Raw genomic sequence first — 14,029 nt, forward strand, 5'->3', positions numbered from 1 at the left:
AACTTGAAAACGCTACTTCTTTCAACAACAAAAAAAAAAACTTGAAAACACTACTTTTTAGATTATTTTCGGAGAAGGGTCTACTTTTAATTAAGAAAAATTAAAAATTATTTAATTAAAAATCCCAAAAACAAATTATTAAAATCATCAGTATCAGTGATTGGTATCACACACACCCTAAATGCAAATGGTACGTGCTCTTTACTTACACAGAGCGCGTGTAACAAAAATAATTTAAAAACATATATTGTGCTTTTTGGGGTGGGTGGCGGAGACTAACGAACCTGGACCGAATCTTGGACACGACGATACTATTTAAAACAGCCACTTAAAAATGATTGTTGTTCAAATCTAAAACGATCTAAAATAAAACCGTAAATTGATAGGAAAAAAAAAAACCAAATACTGCAAAAATATTGAATATTTTTGACATGTTTGATGTTGTTTTGTTAAAACTGCTAGGATCGAATTGGATCAGATCATTTTCTCAAAATTGAACCAAACCGTGAAAGTAAATATTAATACTTATTTATTCTTTTATTGATATTATATATTGCATTATTAAGTTGTTAGTTGGTTTTTAATCCTATATATTGTACTAGTTTTGGTGGTGTTTGGATTCGAACTCCAGACCTTGTATATATTATGCATTTGTTCAACTGAGCTAAATAAAAACTCAAACCCTAAATCATTTCACTCACACAGTTAGAGTCTCAGACTTTCAAATGACACTCACTTATCATAGTTCTCTCTTTTCTCCTTTCATGCCTCAGATTCTCAGCCTCTCTCTTCTCCTTCACCATAGTCATCGATTGTCATCATCTCTTTGATGTACAATGCATTACAATATTGCGTTTGGGGCTGCAAAATACTTTTATTTTTATCCAAAAAAAAAATATTCATTACGAGGATGGGACAGAGCGGGAATACCCAAACCCATCGAAAACGGAAATGATATTTGATTTCTCATCCGTGTTGGATATAGGTAGTGTAATGAGTAAATATATAAGAGTATAGTATAGAGAGGGAGAAAGAGTATAGTATAATATAAGAGTATAGTATAGAGAGGGAGAAGGTAAAAGTCATCTCCACCTCTTAGAAATGGTGGTTGGGCCTAACACAACCTCACAAAACCGACCTGTGAGGTGAGGATTGCCCCCATTTATAAACACATTGTCAGACCAACTCCTATCCGATGTGGGACTCTTAACACTACCCCGCCCATTGCCATGCTTAATCAAACCCCAACTTGTACATTTCAATATCATAAAACTACCCATGTGCATTTAAAGAATGTAAAAAAGTATTTCTTTAATAAAAGATAAAGATGTAGTGTCTATATAGTTTGAAAAGTCCAAATTATAAGTTTGAAGAACCGTAATCAATTTGGTTTTGTTTTTCTTACTAGAAGATTAATTAATTTTTTTTTATTGAGAGTCTAGTTTTGAACTTGAACGTAAGTACCTTAGACTCGAAAAAAAGTCACGATATACGTATATTGATCAGCGAAAATTCGAAAAAAAGTCAACAAAATTATTTTTTAAAATGTTTTTTATTTCATTTTTTTTAAATGTTAAAGAATATCTCGTAAATATTGGTTAAACATAAAAAATAAGTAAGCTTTTATAAAAAAAAATAGTGCAATCATTACTTGATAAAAAAACATATTATATTTTCTAAACAAAATTACTATTTATGGATTTTTTAACCAATGTTCAAATGTTGAGAAGTACCGGTTAGCAAGACTTTTTTAAGGAAGTGATTAGCAAGACTTTTTTTAAGGAAATGAAATAATATTTTTTTTTTGAAGAAGGAAATGAAATAATATTAACTACGAAGTTTATACACCAACACAACAAAACTAATTTAAAGGATAGAGTAAAACAATTTCACTAAAATTATATTTTACTTTACATTATATACATTGAAATTATAGATTGTCTAATATAGATTCGATCTATTGATGAATTTTTATACCTTTAGTAAATTTTAATAAAAAAAATTCTAATTTTTTTATTATCATAAAAAAATTATTAATTTTTTTTTTTGTTTTGAAGAAGTTAAAATGAATTATATTACCACCTCAAAAAGCTCTTCCCAGCACAAGGTGCGCGAAGGAAGAAACAAACAGAGTCCAAACTGAATCCAAACAGTATTTACAAGCTACAAGCTATACAAAAACAAAATAAAATGAGCAGAAGAAATAACAATAGGCCTATGTCCAGCATGGTAAACGGACTAAGCCACCACCCATATGATAATTGAAGGGAAGAGAAGCAAATTTCACCTTCAGCCACATGAATGTTTGCGACTTAATCTTGTCGACAACCTGCATAACTGAGCATTCTTCGCCATTAAATAACATGTTATTTCTTTCTTTCCAAATTTCCCAAACTGTAGCAAACCAAATGACCTGTAAAATTGAACACCGCGTCCTAGCGGCACCACCGACAGAACTAAATTGAGAAAAGTGGTCTGCTGCATCAAGTGGTCTGCTGCATCAAAAGGCATAACCGTAGCAATGCCAAGCCACCGAAATAAATAATGCCAAACTGACCCAAAAAAATTACAATGAAATAACAAAAGACACGAAGTCTCCATCGCACCACACCCACCAACACACATCTAAGCATCAAACTTAATAACACGACGACGAAAGAAGTTGTCCTTAGTAGGGAGCCTATCGCAAAATAGTCGCCAAGCAAACATAACAACCTTCAGAGGAACTGATGGGACAAACCGCAAGTGCACGGTTTACCGATGTAGTAATAAAAAGACATCGTTCCAACAGGGAGTTATGAATTCAATTAACTTTAAATAATGATAAGATGAGAGTTTGAGATTAAAGTTTGGATTTTTAATTAAAAGAAACTAACAATAATAAAATAAAAGAGCCTTGAGATTATTGGTTCATCCTAATGACAAGTCCTTCACAAACCAAAACCTTAACTTATAACTTTACGTTAGACCTAATTTCTAAAGACTGTTTTCCCTTTAGCCCCTCACCTTTCCGACCAAGTCCAGTGAGAGTTTACCTCTAGCAACCAAACCTATTTAGCTGATTTGATTACTAGAAGAAGCTTATAAGGATTGAAACTACCCATGTCTCAAGAATTGCAAAGACTATTTAGCTGCCTTTTTCTTGTCTAAATTCACTTATTCCAATATCAAAGCTCCGCGTTCGCATTATGAATTGATATTTGGGATGATGGATTAACAATTATCAAACCCTCCACTTTCATTTCCACAGTTTGATAATTGTTAATTCATGTTAAAACTGTGAATTTAGATTAGAAATTAAGGTTACATGAAATTAGGGTTAAAGCTTGGTTCGATTAGGATTATGTCATTAGACTTATCCAACAATCCCAAGACAAGAGAAGAGTCTACTCACTCACGTTCATTGTAGACATAGAGAAGAAGAAGAAGAAGAACATAAAATAAAATAACAATAAAATAAAGATGAACTTTTATTCAAAGAAACAATTGTCACTTATTATTTCCAAGAACAAAAGATGAATGTTTGTGATGGGAAACTACTCTATTTATAGTTTACATTCGACTTAAAATCTAAGCAACTACATGGGCTTTTTGGTAAAACTAAAACAGAGTAGCTTAAGTCCTAAGCAAAAAGCAGCAAAAGGGCTTCTGGGAGGTGGCACGGGCCGTGCCAAGCTTCTGACTTGGGGAGACTTATTTTTGTCTCCGAATCTTCGTATTTTAGCTCTGAATCAGCTCCAGACTCCTTTCTTTTGCTCCAAGACTCAATCCATCAAATATTCTTTCCTGAAATATAAAAATATGCAATTGAAGTAAAATAGTTCAAAAAGGAAATAATATTGAAATAAAATAAACTTAAATCTATTTAAAACGAAACCAAATATTATAATAAAACTGACTAATTATTGACTCATCAGGAACATCCTTATGCCAAAGAGAAGACACTGACACCACAGAATCAAAATGAGGCTTCAAATTCAAACTTTTGTAAGCACTACGGACAGTAAAAACTGAAGATGGTTCCAAAATCCACAGCCATCTATCTTCCCTGTTAACCTGCATAGTCACATTTTGAAGTAACAGTCTAAGATCCTCCACCAACTCTTCTTCCCACACAAACAACCTCCTCCTCCATCTCCACGCCTCACCCTCATTCCCCCACCCTAACCGACACATATCGAGCACAAACTCCTCCTTAAACATTGACAGCTCAAATAATCTACTAAATCTGACATTAAAAGACACTCCACCAATCCACACATCTGACTAAAAAAAGTGTATGTTTGCCATTCCTAACAGAACGACTAATATGACCGCTAAACCACTCCTCCCTACGCAAGGCAGAAATGTCCCGCCACCACGTAGAGGCATTACGGCCTCCCTCCAATAACCGACCACCTGCAACCCCATAACGGGCCGCCATCACCCTAAACCAAAAACTATTCCTCTCCACCAACAACCACCAACACCATTTTCCTAAAAGAGTGGTATTAAACTCTCTAATTCTCCTTACCCCCAAACCACCAACCTCCTTACTACGACAAACAGAATTCCAATCAACCCAAGTTATTTTCCTGTGGTCAACACTCCCGAAAAAAAAAAAATAGATTCAATAGAGAAGACGATACCTGCCGAAGCCTTGAAAAAGGAAAGAGCATAAACAGACAACGATGACAGAACAGACTTCGGTAAAACCAGAGGGCCCCCCAAGAATAAATGTGTCGAACACCAACCCGACAGTCTAGAGGTTATGCGCTATAATAAGAGGCTCCAAAACCCTGAAATTAAAAATTAAAAATTCATGTATCTTTTAACCATTTTTTAGACATTCCTATTAGGCAAACCCTGAAATTACTAACGTCCTCAGTTAAAAAAAACATTATCTATAAATAAAATCACTAACCGTTGAAAGGGAAATACATAATTTTTTAACTTTTAAACTACTAGACTAAGATTGTCATGTTACAAAATACTCGTAATCTCCTACATAATTTTACAAACACGTAAAATAATTTATATCAAATATTGAGTAAATTTAACAAAATTGCGACCTATTAGAAAAGTGTAGCGGTGTCGTGAATATAATTCTATTGGCAAGAACAATGCATTGTTATATGTAAAGAGGTTTAAACTCCTTACACCCTAATTATTCACCTTAAAAAATGAATTATATTTAATCAATAAACTATTTGATCAAACGAAAAGAAAAGAGTAGCAAAACACGATCCATCGTTTTGTAGGGTATCGGTTATTATTAAAATTGTGAAGGTACATGTGAAAACTTTTTTTTTGATCAAAGCTAAGAAAATAAATTGCGAACCAGGATTAAGGCCTGAACCTTTTTACACAAAAGAAATGAAGGAAGCCTAAGGCTATCCTTTAGAAAAAAAGAACAAAAAGAAAGAAAGAAAGAAAAAAAAAACCAATCCGTAAAATTTTACTTCGTGTCGTTAGCATAGACTTTTCTTTTAAAGGAGAATAGACTATTCTTGTACCAGATTTTAAGATCAATTACTATTTGTGGTTGTAAAACACTATCTGTAATAGATATTTTATGATCAAATACAATTTGTGGTTGTCATCAAGAGAGCCATATGAGTAGGTCAACCCAAACTATTAAGATCAAATATTTATTTATCTATATAAATAAACAAACTATATCAACACTACTCTCTCATAATCATAACTAGGAAGTTCCAAGCACTAGTACTATATCAAAATGGAAGAATCAGCTAGGTGGATGATACACACTTCACTTTTTCTCCTCACATTTATCTTCCTTCTGAAAATCACACTAAAGAAACTATCCAAGCACAAAAACCTCCCTCCTTCTCCACCTTCTTTACCATTCATAGGTCATCTTCATCTCATCAAAGAACCCTTACACCGTAGCCTCCACAAGCTCGCAAATATCTATGGCCACATCTTTTTTCTCCGTGTAGGGACACGCAACATGCTTGTCGTTTCTTCACCTTCTGCTGTAGAAGACTGTTTGTCAAAAAATGATATTACATTTGCAAACCGTACTTCCCATACACTTGCCGGAAAATATCTCACTTACAATAATACGGCGTTAGGGTTTTCTCCCTACGGTGAACTTCATCGCAAACTACGTCGTTTAACGACAACTGAGCTTTTCTCCACCAATCGTCTTGCGATGTTCACGAAAGTTCGAGAAGAAGAAGTGCAATTGTTAGTTAAGCAAATCTTTGAAGGGTGCAAGGGACAATTGTTGTCTAGGGTTGACCTTAAAAGAAAATGTTTAGAACTTTCTTTCAATATTATGTTGAGAGTGATTTCAGGGAAACGATACTATGGTGAGGATGCAGTTGCCTTAGAAGGAAAGGAGTTTCAAATTTTAATGAATGAGTATGTAGAGCTTCTTGGAAATGGAAATTTGAATGATTGTTTTCCAATACTAAAATGGATTGATTTTCAAGGGAAGAAAGAGAAGATGATAAACTTGATGAAAAAGATGGATAGCTTCCTTCAGAGGCTACTTGATGAGAAACGGAAAAATTGGAGCAATGAAGAAAGAAATATGACGTTGATTGATGTTATGCTAGACTTGCAACAAAAGGAACCAGAATTCTACACGCACGAAATAGTGAAAGGCGTTGTTTTGGTGAGTATTACTGTATTATTGATTCATTGATTAATGTTACATGCACACCATTTTCTATACACGTGTCGCTCATGCACACCCATTTTTATACACGCGGCGCTGGATCAGAGTAGTGATAACTTGTGCTCTTAAAAACACAAACTTATGAATTAAATATATAAATAATTTATTGTAATGTGTATATTAAATTTAATCTTTAAATTTTTAATAAATTGAATGCACAAAATTTTGTAAAAATATTTCTTATGAGTTTTTTAACACGGACACAAGTTAACATTATCTATATAATTAATTCAATTAATTAGAGGCTCAATTCAATTCTTAGTCAAAATTGTGGTTGGTTCAACCACATGAATTAATCACAGTTTTTATTCAGCATCCACTCAACTAAATTAAAAATATTTTTGCACGCGATTAACCTTATGTTGCGGGTGAAAGAAGAATGAGTGTCCAATGTCCATATAAAACACTTCTTATTTACTATACTTCATTCGTCCCAAAATGATTGATCTTTTTTTTGAAACAATCAGTCGACTGTTTCGTATAAGTCAATGCACGATTTGACTTTTAACATCTTTAATTACTTCTTAGCAAAAATTATAAAAAGTTGATATCTTAAAAATATTTTCAACATTTTAAAGTAAGGAAGAAAGATAGAGTAAAAATACAATATTAGTATAAAAGAAAGTTGTACTAAATTTGTTGCACATATATCATTTCTCCATTCATAATTGTTGCATGAGTTTTTTTTTTTAAAGTTGGCCATATGCTACAAATGGAAGTCAAGCTACGCCTTGGTTGTAGTAGTTTTTTTTAGAGGGAAAAGTTGTAGTGAAAATTATTAAGGAACAAACATGTTGACTTTATCCGTAAACTTAGCTTAGTTGGTAGGGATATTAGAAATTATATGCAGGGGTTGGGGTTCGAATCATGAACATTCCATTTCTCCACATTAATTCTAGCCATTAGACTACTTAAAAAAAAAAAAAATACATGTTGACTTTATATATAGTACTATCTTATTAATTGAATAATTTGCTTACCCAAAAAAATAATCTAAATGAATCATCTTCTTCTAATCACCGTTTCCTTCTTCCTCTTTTCAAAATATGTACTTTATCTCTCTTTTGATCTTCTCTCTAAAATTTAGAGAAAGAGACATTAATTATAGAAGGGGTAGAAGGAGAGAGGGAATGGAATGAAAAGATTCAAATGAAAAAAATATAGTAATTAACAATTGCTTCAATTAATTTTGCCTAGTTTTTAGATATGAAATTGGTACTACGTAATCTTGAATTAACAATTCACCACATATGTCAAAATAATTATGCAGGTAATACTTGTAGCTGGCTCTGAGCCATCGGCTACAACCATGGAATGGGCACTCTCACTTCTCCTCAACCATCCAGAAACAATGAATAAGGTAAGGGCTGAAATAGACACTTCTGTGGGACAAGATCAACTTATGAATGAATCAGATGCTTCAAAACTAAAATATTTGCAAATGGTAATTATGGAGACACTTCGTTTATACCCTCCGGCTCCACTAATGTTACCACACGAATCCTCCAATGATTGCAATGTTTGTGGTTTTGATATACCAAAAGGGACAATGCTTCTTGTGAATCTTTGGGCCCTACATAGAGACCCTAACTTATGGAAAGATCCAACAAGGTTTGTGCCAGAGAGATTTGAAGAAGGGGACTTAGGTGGTGGTGAAATTTACAATATGATTCCATTTGGTATTGGAAGGAGATCTTGTCCTGGAGCTGCTTTAGCAAAACGTTTTATTGGGCATGCAATAGGATCTTTGATTCAATGTTTTGAGTGGGAGAGAATTGGAGATGAAGAAATTGACATGAATGAGGGAATAGGGCTTACGATGCCCAAAGTTGAACCTTTGGTTGCCATATGCAAGCCACGACAAGTTATGATAGAGGTTATCTCAAATATATAACTTATGTATTATGCAATTTGTGTTGTATGTAACTTAATAAATAAATGAATGTGTGAAAACTAAATAAAAGTATTGTAAAATAAAATAAATAAAAGTGGACACCAAAAACATTTTTGTGTGTGTTAAATTTCTACATAACGTCAGGCTTGGACAAATGAATTTTGTTAGAATGAAGACAACGATAATGTAGTGAATGTATGTTTGAAGTCGTCCTTCTCTTTTTATAAACATTTGTTTGTTTCGTATTTATTAAGAAAAATGTCTAGTGTATTTAAGAGAAATGTTATTTGAGCTAGTTTCTTGTAGGTCACTTGGTTGTATGATTTATTTTTCAACCGTGTGGTCCTTGGTTCGAGGCTTAACATTTTTTTTAAAAAAAGAAGTTATTTGAACATCTAAAAATTACATTATAGATTAATAGTGTTAAACTTTTGGTAAAATAAATTGACACAATTTTCAATACATAATTTCTATTAATAGAATCTTTAACATGTTCCTTAAGAACACATGTTTGCATTTTTTTTTTAAAAAGACATTATACAGCGCGTTTGGTAGAAGAGAAATAAGAAAGAGAGAAAGTGGGGAGAGAGAAGGACAATTTCTCATGTTCGGTTAAGAAGAGAAAGTGGGCAGAGAGATAAAATGATGTGGGACCCACGCCTTTATCACTTCTCTCCATAAGTGGGAAGAAACAGAGCGGAGATGGAATTTTTGTTTAGTTTTCCACTTTTCTCCCTATTATATACAGTAGGCGCAATAGCTACTATTATTTACTTGTTTTCACACCAACAAAAAGAAAATGCTAGTATGCACCAATTTTTTTTTTACTTATTTTCAAGTTATTTTTTGTTGTTGTAGCAGCAGGTCAGGAAACTAGAAGGCAATTAATTTAATGGATTAAAATGAACAACAGGCGTCTTCCTCTTTGTTCGAATTAATTTAATCCAAATGAAACTTTTTTTTTTAAGGACCAAATGAAACTTTTGGAATTCACTAATTAGTTAAATGATAATTTAGTTTAATTGAATGACTATGTAAACAAGAATTAATTTAATAGATTAAATTCAAATATTTTAAATTATTAATTAAGTAAATAATCTATTCAATTTCTATGTAAAAAATGTATTTTAGTTAATTCTTGGTTAAATTAAAATAAAATAAAACTACATTTGTGTTTATATGAAATTAAATTCAGATATAATATTGTATATTAACATTTCTAGTATAAGGATATTTTAGTCTTTTTAAAAACTAAACACACTTCTTTCTCTTCTATTTCTCTTCTTTCTCTCTTATACCAAACAATATCTCAAATCTACTCTATTTCTCATCAACTTCTCTCTTCTCTTACTCTTTCTTACCTCTTTCTCTCTTCACACTTTCTTCTCACAACCAAACATACCCTTAAATGATTGGATTGTGAGTGTGCCTACACAATAACATGCATTAAAATCACCAACTCCACTTAAATTTGAAGGGGTGTAGGAGAAAAATAAAAATAAAATTTTTACAACTTGTATATCTCTATACAAGTTTAATTTTAGAATAAATAAACGTCATGATCAAAGTATAAATAAACATAATGGGAAATGTTAACTTGTGCCCTCAAGGCACAAGTTAATGATTCAAATATGGAAAAAACTTATTGGAATGTGTGCATTTCATTTAATATTTAACTTTTTAATCATTTAAATGCACAAAATTTTATAGGAAGTTTCTTCTTTTAGGTTTCTTAACATGTGCCCTAAGGGCACAAGTTAACACTACCCAAACATAATTGAACGTGAGAAACATGACATGAATGAGTTTGTCCTCGATAAGGCCCCAACCACTCGATATAAATGAACTACAACACCACTCACTCATACATATATAACTTGAATTAGGAAGCTACAAACATTATTGGAATACAAGCAAGATAGTGGTACTGGTGGTAACAAATATTAGAATGGAAGAATCATCTAGTTGGATGATACGTACTTCCCTTTTTCTCCTCACATTTATCTTCCTTTTGAAATTCATACTAAAGAAACTATCCAACCTTAAAAACCTCCCTCCTTCCCCACCTTCTTTACCATTCATAGGTCATCTTCATCTCATCAAAGAACCCTTACATCGAAGCCTCCACAAGCTTGCACAAATCTATGGCCACATCTTCTTTCTCCGCGTGGGCTCACGCAATATGCTTGTCGTTTCTTCACCTTCCGCGATAGAAGAATGTTTGTCGAAAAATGACATTACATTCGCAAATCGTCCCCTCACACTTGTTGGAAAATATCTCAATTACAATAGTACAACGTTGGGTTTTTCTTCCTACGGAGAACTTTGGCGCAAACTACGACGTTTAACAACGTTGGAGCTTTTCTCCACAAAACGTCTTGCAATGTTCGCCAAAGTTCGAGAGGAAGAGGTGCAATTGTTTGTTAAGCAAATCTTCGAAGAGCGTGAAGGACAATTATTGTCAAAGGTGGACCTTAAAACAAAAACTTTAGAGCTTTCTTTCAACATCATGTTGAGAATGATATATGGAAAACGATACTATGGTAAAGATGCTGTTTCCTTAGAAGAAAAGGAGTTTCAAAGTTTAGTGAATGAGTATTTAGAACTTCTTGGAAATGGAAATTTGAATGATTTTTTTCCAATTTTAAAATGGATTGATTTCCAAAGGAAGAAAGAGAAGATGGTGAAGGTGATGAAAAAGATGGATAGCTTCCTTCAAAATCTACTTGATGATAAAAGGAGAAACAGAATCAACGATCAAAGCAATATGACACTAATTGATGTTATGTTGGACATGCAGCAAATGGAGCCTGAATTCTACACCAACGAAATAATTAAAGGCGTTGTTCTGGTGAGGATTATTTAAATTGTACATTCAATTTTCTCAAACATTCATTCAACATATGTTTTTATAATTATCTATCTCTTTGTATCACAACACATTCTCTTATCTCTTTCTCCTCTTTCTCTCTCAAGATATATACATCAAATATGTATCCATAAAAAAAGAGGAGAATATGATTTTTTTTTTTAAGGAAAAGAGGATAATATGATATATATATATATATATATATATATATATATATATATATATATATACTCGTGGGTGCAGACACACTTGAGAAAAAATTGCGATTTTGGTTGTTTCGGTCGAAAAATCTAAATAAATTGATGCTTAGTCGGAATATTACGAAAATTTGCGGATCATCTATATGCATTTTTATAAAGGTGTCTGCAAAAAACCAAATCAAAATTCGATTTCTTGGTTGATGTTTTGATGTTTTAGTTTCTTGAATTTTTGACGCGTTAAAAATTCATATTTAATTTGTCCCTTGTTGGAAAATTCTAATTTTTTTGTGGAAGATGTGAATTTTATGTCCTAAACATGTCTGCAAAAATCATGAAAAAATTTAACCTCTAAGTCACTTTTCCAGACCTTATGTTGGGAAAATTGACATTTGTTTTTTTATAAAACTGAACTGCAGTTGTACCAACGGTAGTTAACTACGGTTACATTTAGCAAACCATAGTTAACTACAATCGAGAGTAAAAATGTATTTTCTATGCGCCTTTTAGCAACTTCTTAGGTAGGAAAGCAATGTTCTTATTAGATTAAGCCAAGAAAATATAGCATCGTATCTTTCAAAACGTTAGAATAATGACAATGGTCGAATATGACAATAACAAAAGCACAATTATACAATGGTTCATCTTTTAAGAAAGTAAGATATAAGTTTTTTTTATTAAGGTTTGAGTATTAGGATATGTGTTTACACTTAAAACATTTATGATAGAGACAATTATTTTTAAGTAATTAAATGGGTCTCACATGTACTCATCATTCATTTATATTTATCATTCATTTATATTTTTTTAATAGTATTATCTAATAAGCACTTAATCCCTCCAACCTAGCATCTCACATAAATTTCTTAAATGAGACTTATTAAAAATTTCTCCCAAATAAACATACTAATAAATACCAAGTCTTCAAATTTGAAACCCCTATTAAAGATGGTCTTAGCGTCTAAAAACATTTCGAATAGGAACACATGTGAAGTAAACCTAAAATAATATTATATTTAGCTAATAATTAGTGTCATTGGCATTTGGTGATTATAAAATATAAAGAAGGGGGCGGCTCCCAAAAGTAAAAACTAGTAAAGTTTAATACTTTGTTTAACATGAATGAAAAAATTAGTGTTGTATAATGCATAAATTTAATTTTTCACCAACTGATAGATAAATCTATTCATATTTCATAAAATTTATATTAGTGAATTTCATTCACTAATATAAATTTATGTATAATGATCTTATATATGATGTAATTCGGACAATTTAAAGTAAAAAACAAATCTATTTTAAATGTGAATCGTTCGATTTTGATTCGACGGTTGAGATGCGTATGACTATGTGTAACTACACTACACTTAATCCAATATTATCACTTTATATATTTCTTAAGACACTTTAATAAGTCTAAATAAAAAAATTATCTTGAGAGTTATGCATGACCTCATTAAATTAACATTTGACATTATATGTTACAATAATGATATAGGTCATGCTTGTAGCTGGCTCAGAGAAACTCCACTTTGGTGCCATAGCTTGTGTGCCATTGGTGTCATAGCTTGTATACCATTGCATCTCCACCACACACACACATCCACAAACATCAATGGCCAGGATTTTCCCAATGGCACACAAGTTATGTCATGGAAGTATTTTCCGGCTCAGAGACTTCAGCTACAACCATGGAATGGACACTCTCACTTCTACTAAACCATCCAGAAACAATAAATAAGGTTAGGGCCGAAATAGACACATGTGTGGGGCAGGATCAACTCATGAATGAATCAAATGTTTCAAAGCTAAAATACTTGCAAAACGTAATTATGGAGACACTTCGTTTATACCCTGTGGCTCCACTAATGATACCACACGAGTCCTCCAATGATTGCAATGTTTGTGGTTTTGATATACCAAAAGGGACAATGCTTCTTGTGAATCTTTGGACCTTACATAGAGACCCTAACTTATGGATAAATCCAACAAAATTCGTGCCAGAGAGATTTGAAGAAGGGGAATTATGCAGTGGTGAAATTTACAATATGCTTCCATTTGGTATTGGAAGGAGATCTTGTCCTGGAGCTGTTTTGGCAAAACGTGTTATGGGACATGCGATAGGATCTTTGGTTCAATGTTTTGAGTGGGAGAGAATTGGGGATGAAGAAATTGACATGAATGAGGGAATAGGGCTTACAATGCCCAAAGTTGAACCTTTGGTTGCCTTATGCAGGCCACGCCAAGCTATGATGAAGGCTCTATCCAATCTATGATTGGTGTACTTATTATTCATTTTGTGGTGTGAAAAATTTAATTGACTGTGATTTGTTTCTTAACAGCGTGGAACTTTTTACACATAAGAGTATTTACAAATTAAA

At 32.5% G+C, this 14,029-nt stretch overlaps 2 protein-coding genes across 2 annotated transcripts; both read left to right on the forward strand.

Moving 5' to 3' along the window:
- The first annotated feature begins 5,676 nt into the window (after positions 1-5,676).
- LOC146931531 (cytochrome P450 81Q32-like) lies at positions 5,677-8,715 on the forward strand. The gene is made up of 2 exons (XM_085703035.1): positions 5,677-6,625; positions 7,959-8,715. The coding sequence occupies exons 1-2, from the start codon at positions 5,720-5,722 to the stop codon at positions 8,580-8,582; spliced, it is 1,530 nt and encodes a 509-aa protein (XP_085559161.1). The 5' UTR covers positions 5,677-5,719; the 3' UTR covers positions 8,583-8,715.
- A 1,694-nt stretch (positions 8,716-10,409) lies between these two features.
- On the forward strand, positions 10,410-13,981 carry LOC146931532 (cytochrome P450 81Q32-like). The gene is made up of 3 exons (XM_085703036.1): positions 10,410-11,433; positions 13,147-13,161; positions 13,316-13,981. The coding sequence occupies exons 1-3, from the start codon at positions 10,531-10,533 to the stop codon at positions 13,922-13,924; spliced, it is 1,527 nt and encodes a 508-aa protein (XP_085559162.1). The 5' UTR covers positions 10,410-10,530; the 3' UTR covers positions 13,925-13,981.
- The last annotated feature ends 48 nt before the right edge of the window (positions 13,982-14,029 follow it).

This window comes from Medicago sativa, chromosome 4 (assembly GCF_051527215.1).
Source record: "Medicago sativa cultivar Bolivia chromosome 4, Bolivia_mono, whole genome shotgun sequence".
In the NCBI taxonomy this organism is placed as follows: Eukaryota; Viridiplantae; Streptophyta; class Magnoliopsida; order Fabales; family Fabaceae; genus Medicago; species Medicago sativa.

Coding starts and splice junctions, on each gene's coding strand:
- LOC146931532 (XM_085703036.1), top strand. CDS start 10,531: ATGGAAGAATCATCTAGTTGGATGATACGTACTTCCCTTTTTCTCCTC.
- LOC146931531 (XM_085703035.1), top strand. CDS start 5,720: ATGGAAGAATCAGCTAGGTGGATGATACACACTTCACTTTTTCTCCTC. Junction 6,626..7,958: donor TAGTGAAAGGCGTTGTTTTG/GTGAGTATTACT, acceptor ATAATTATGCAG/GTAATACTTGTAGCTGGCTC.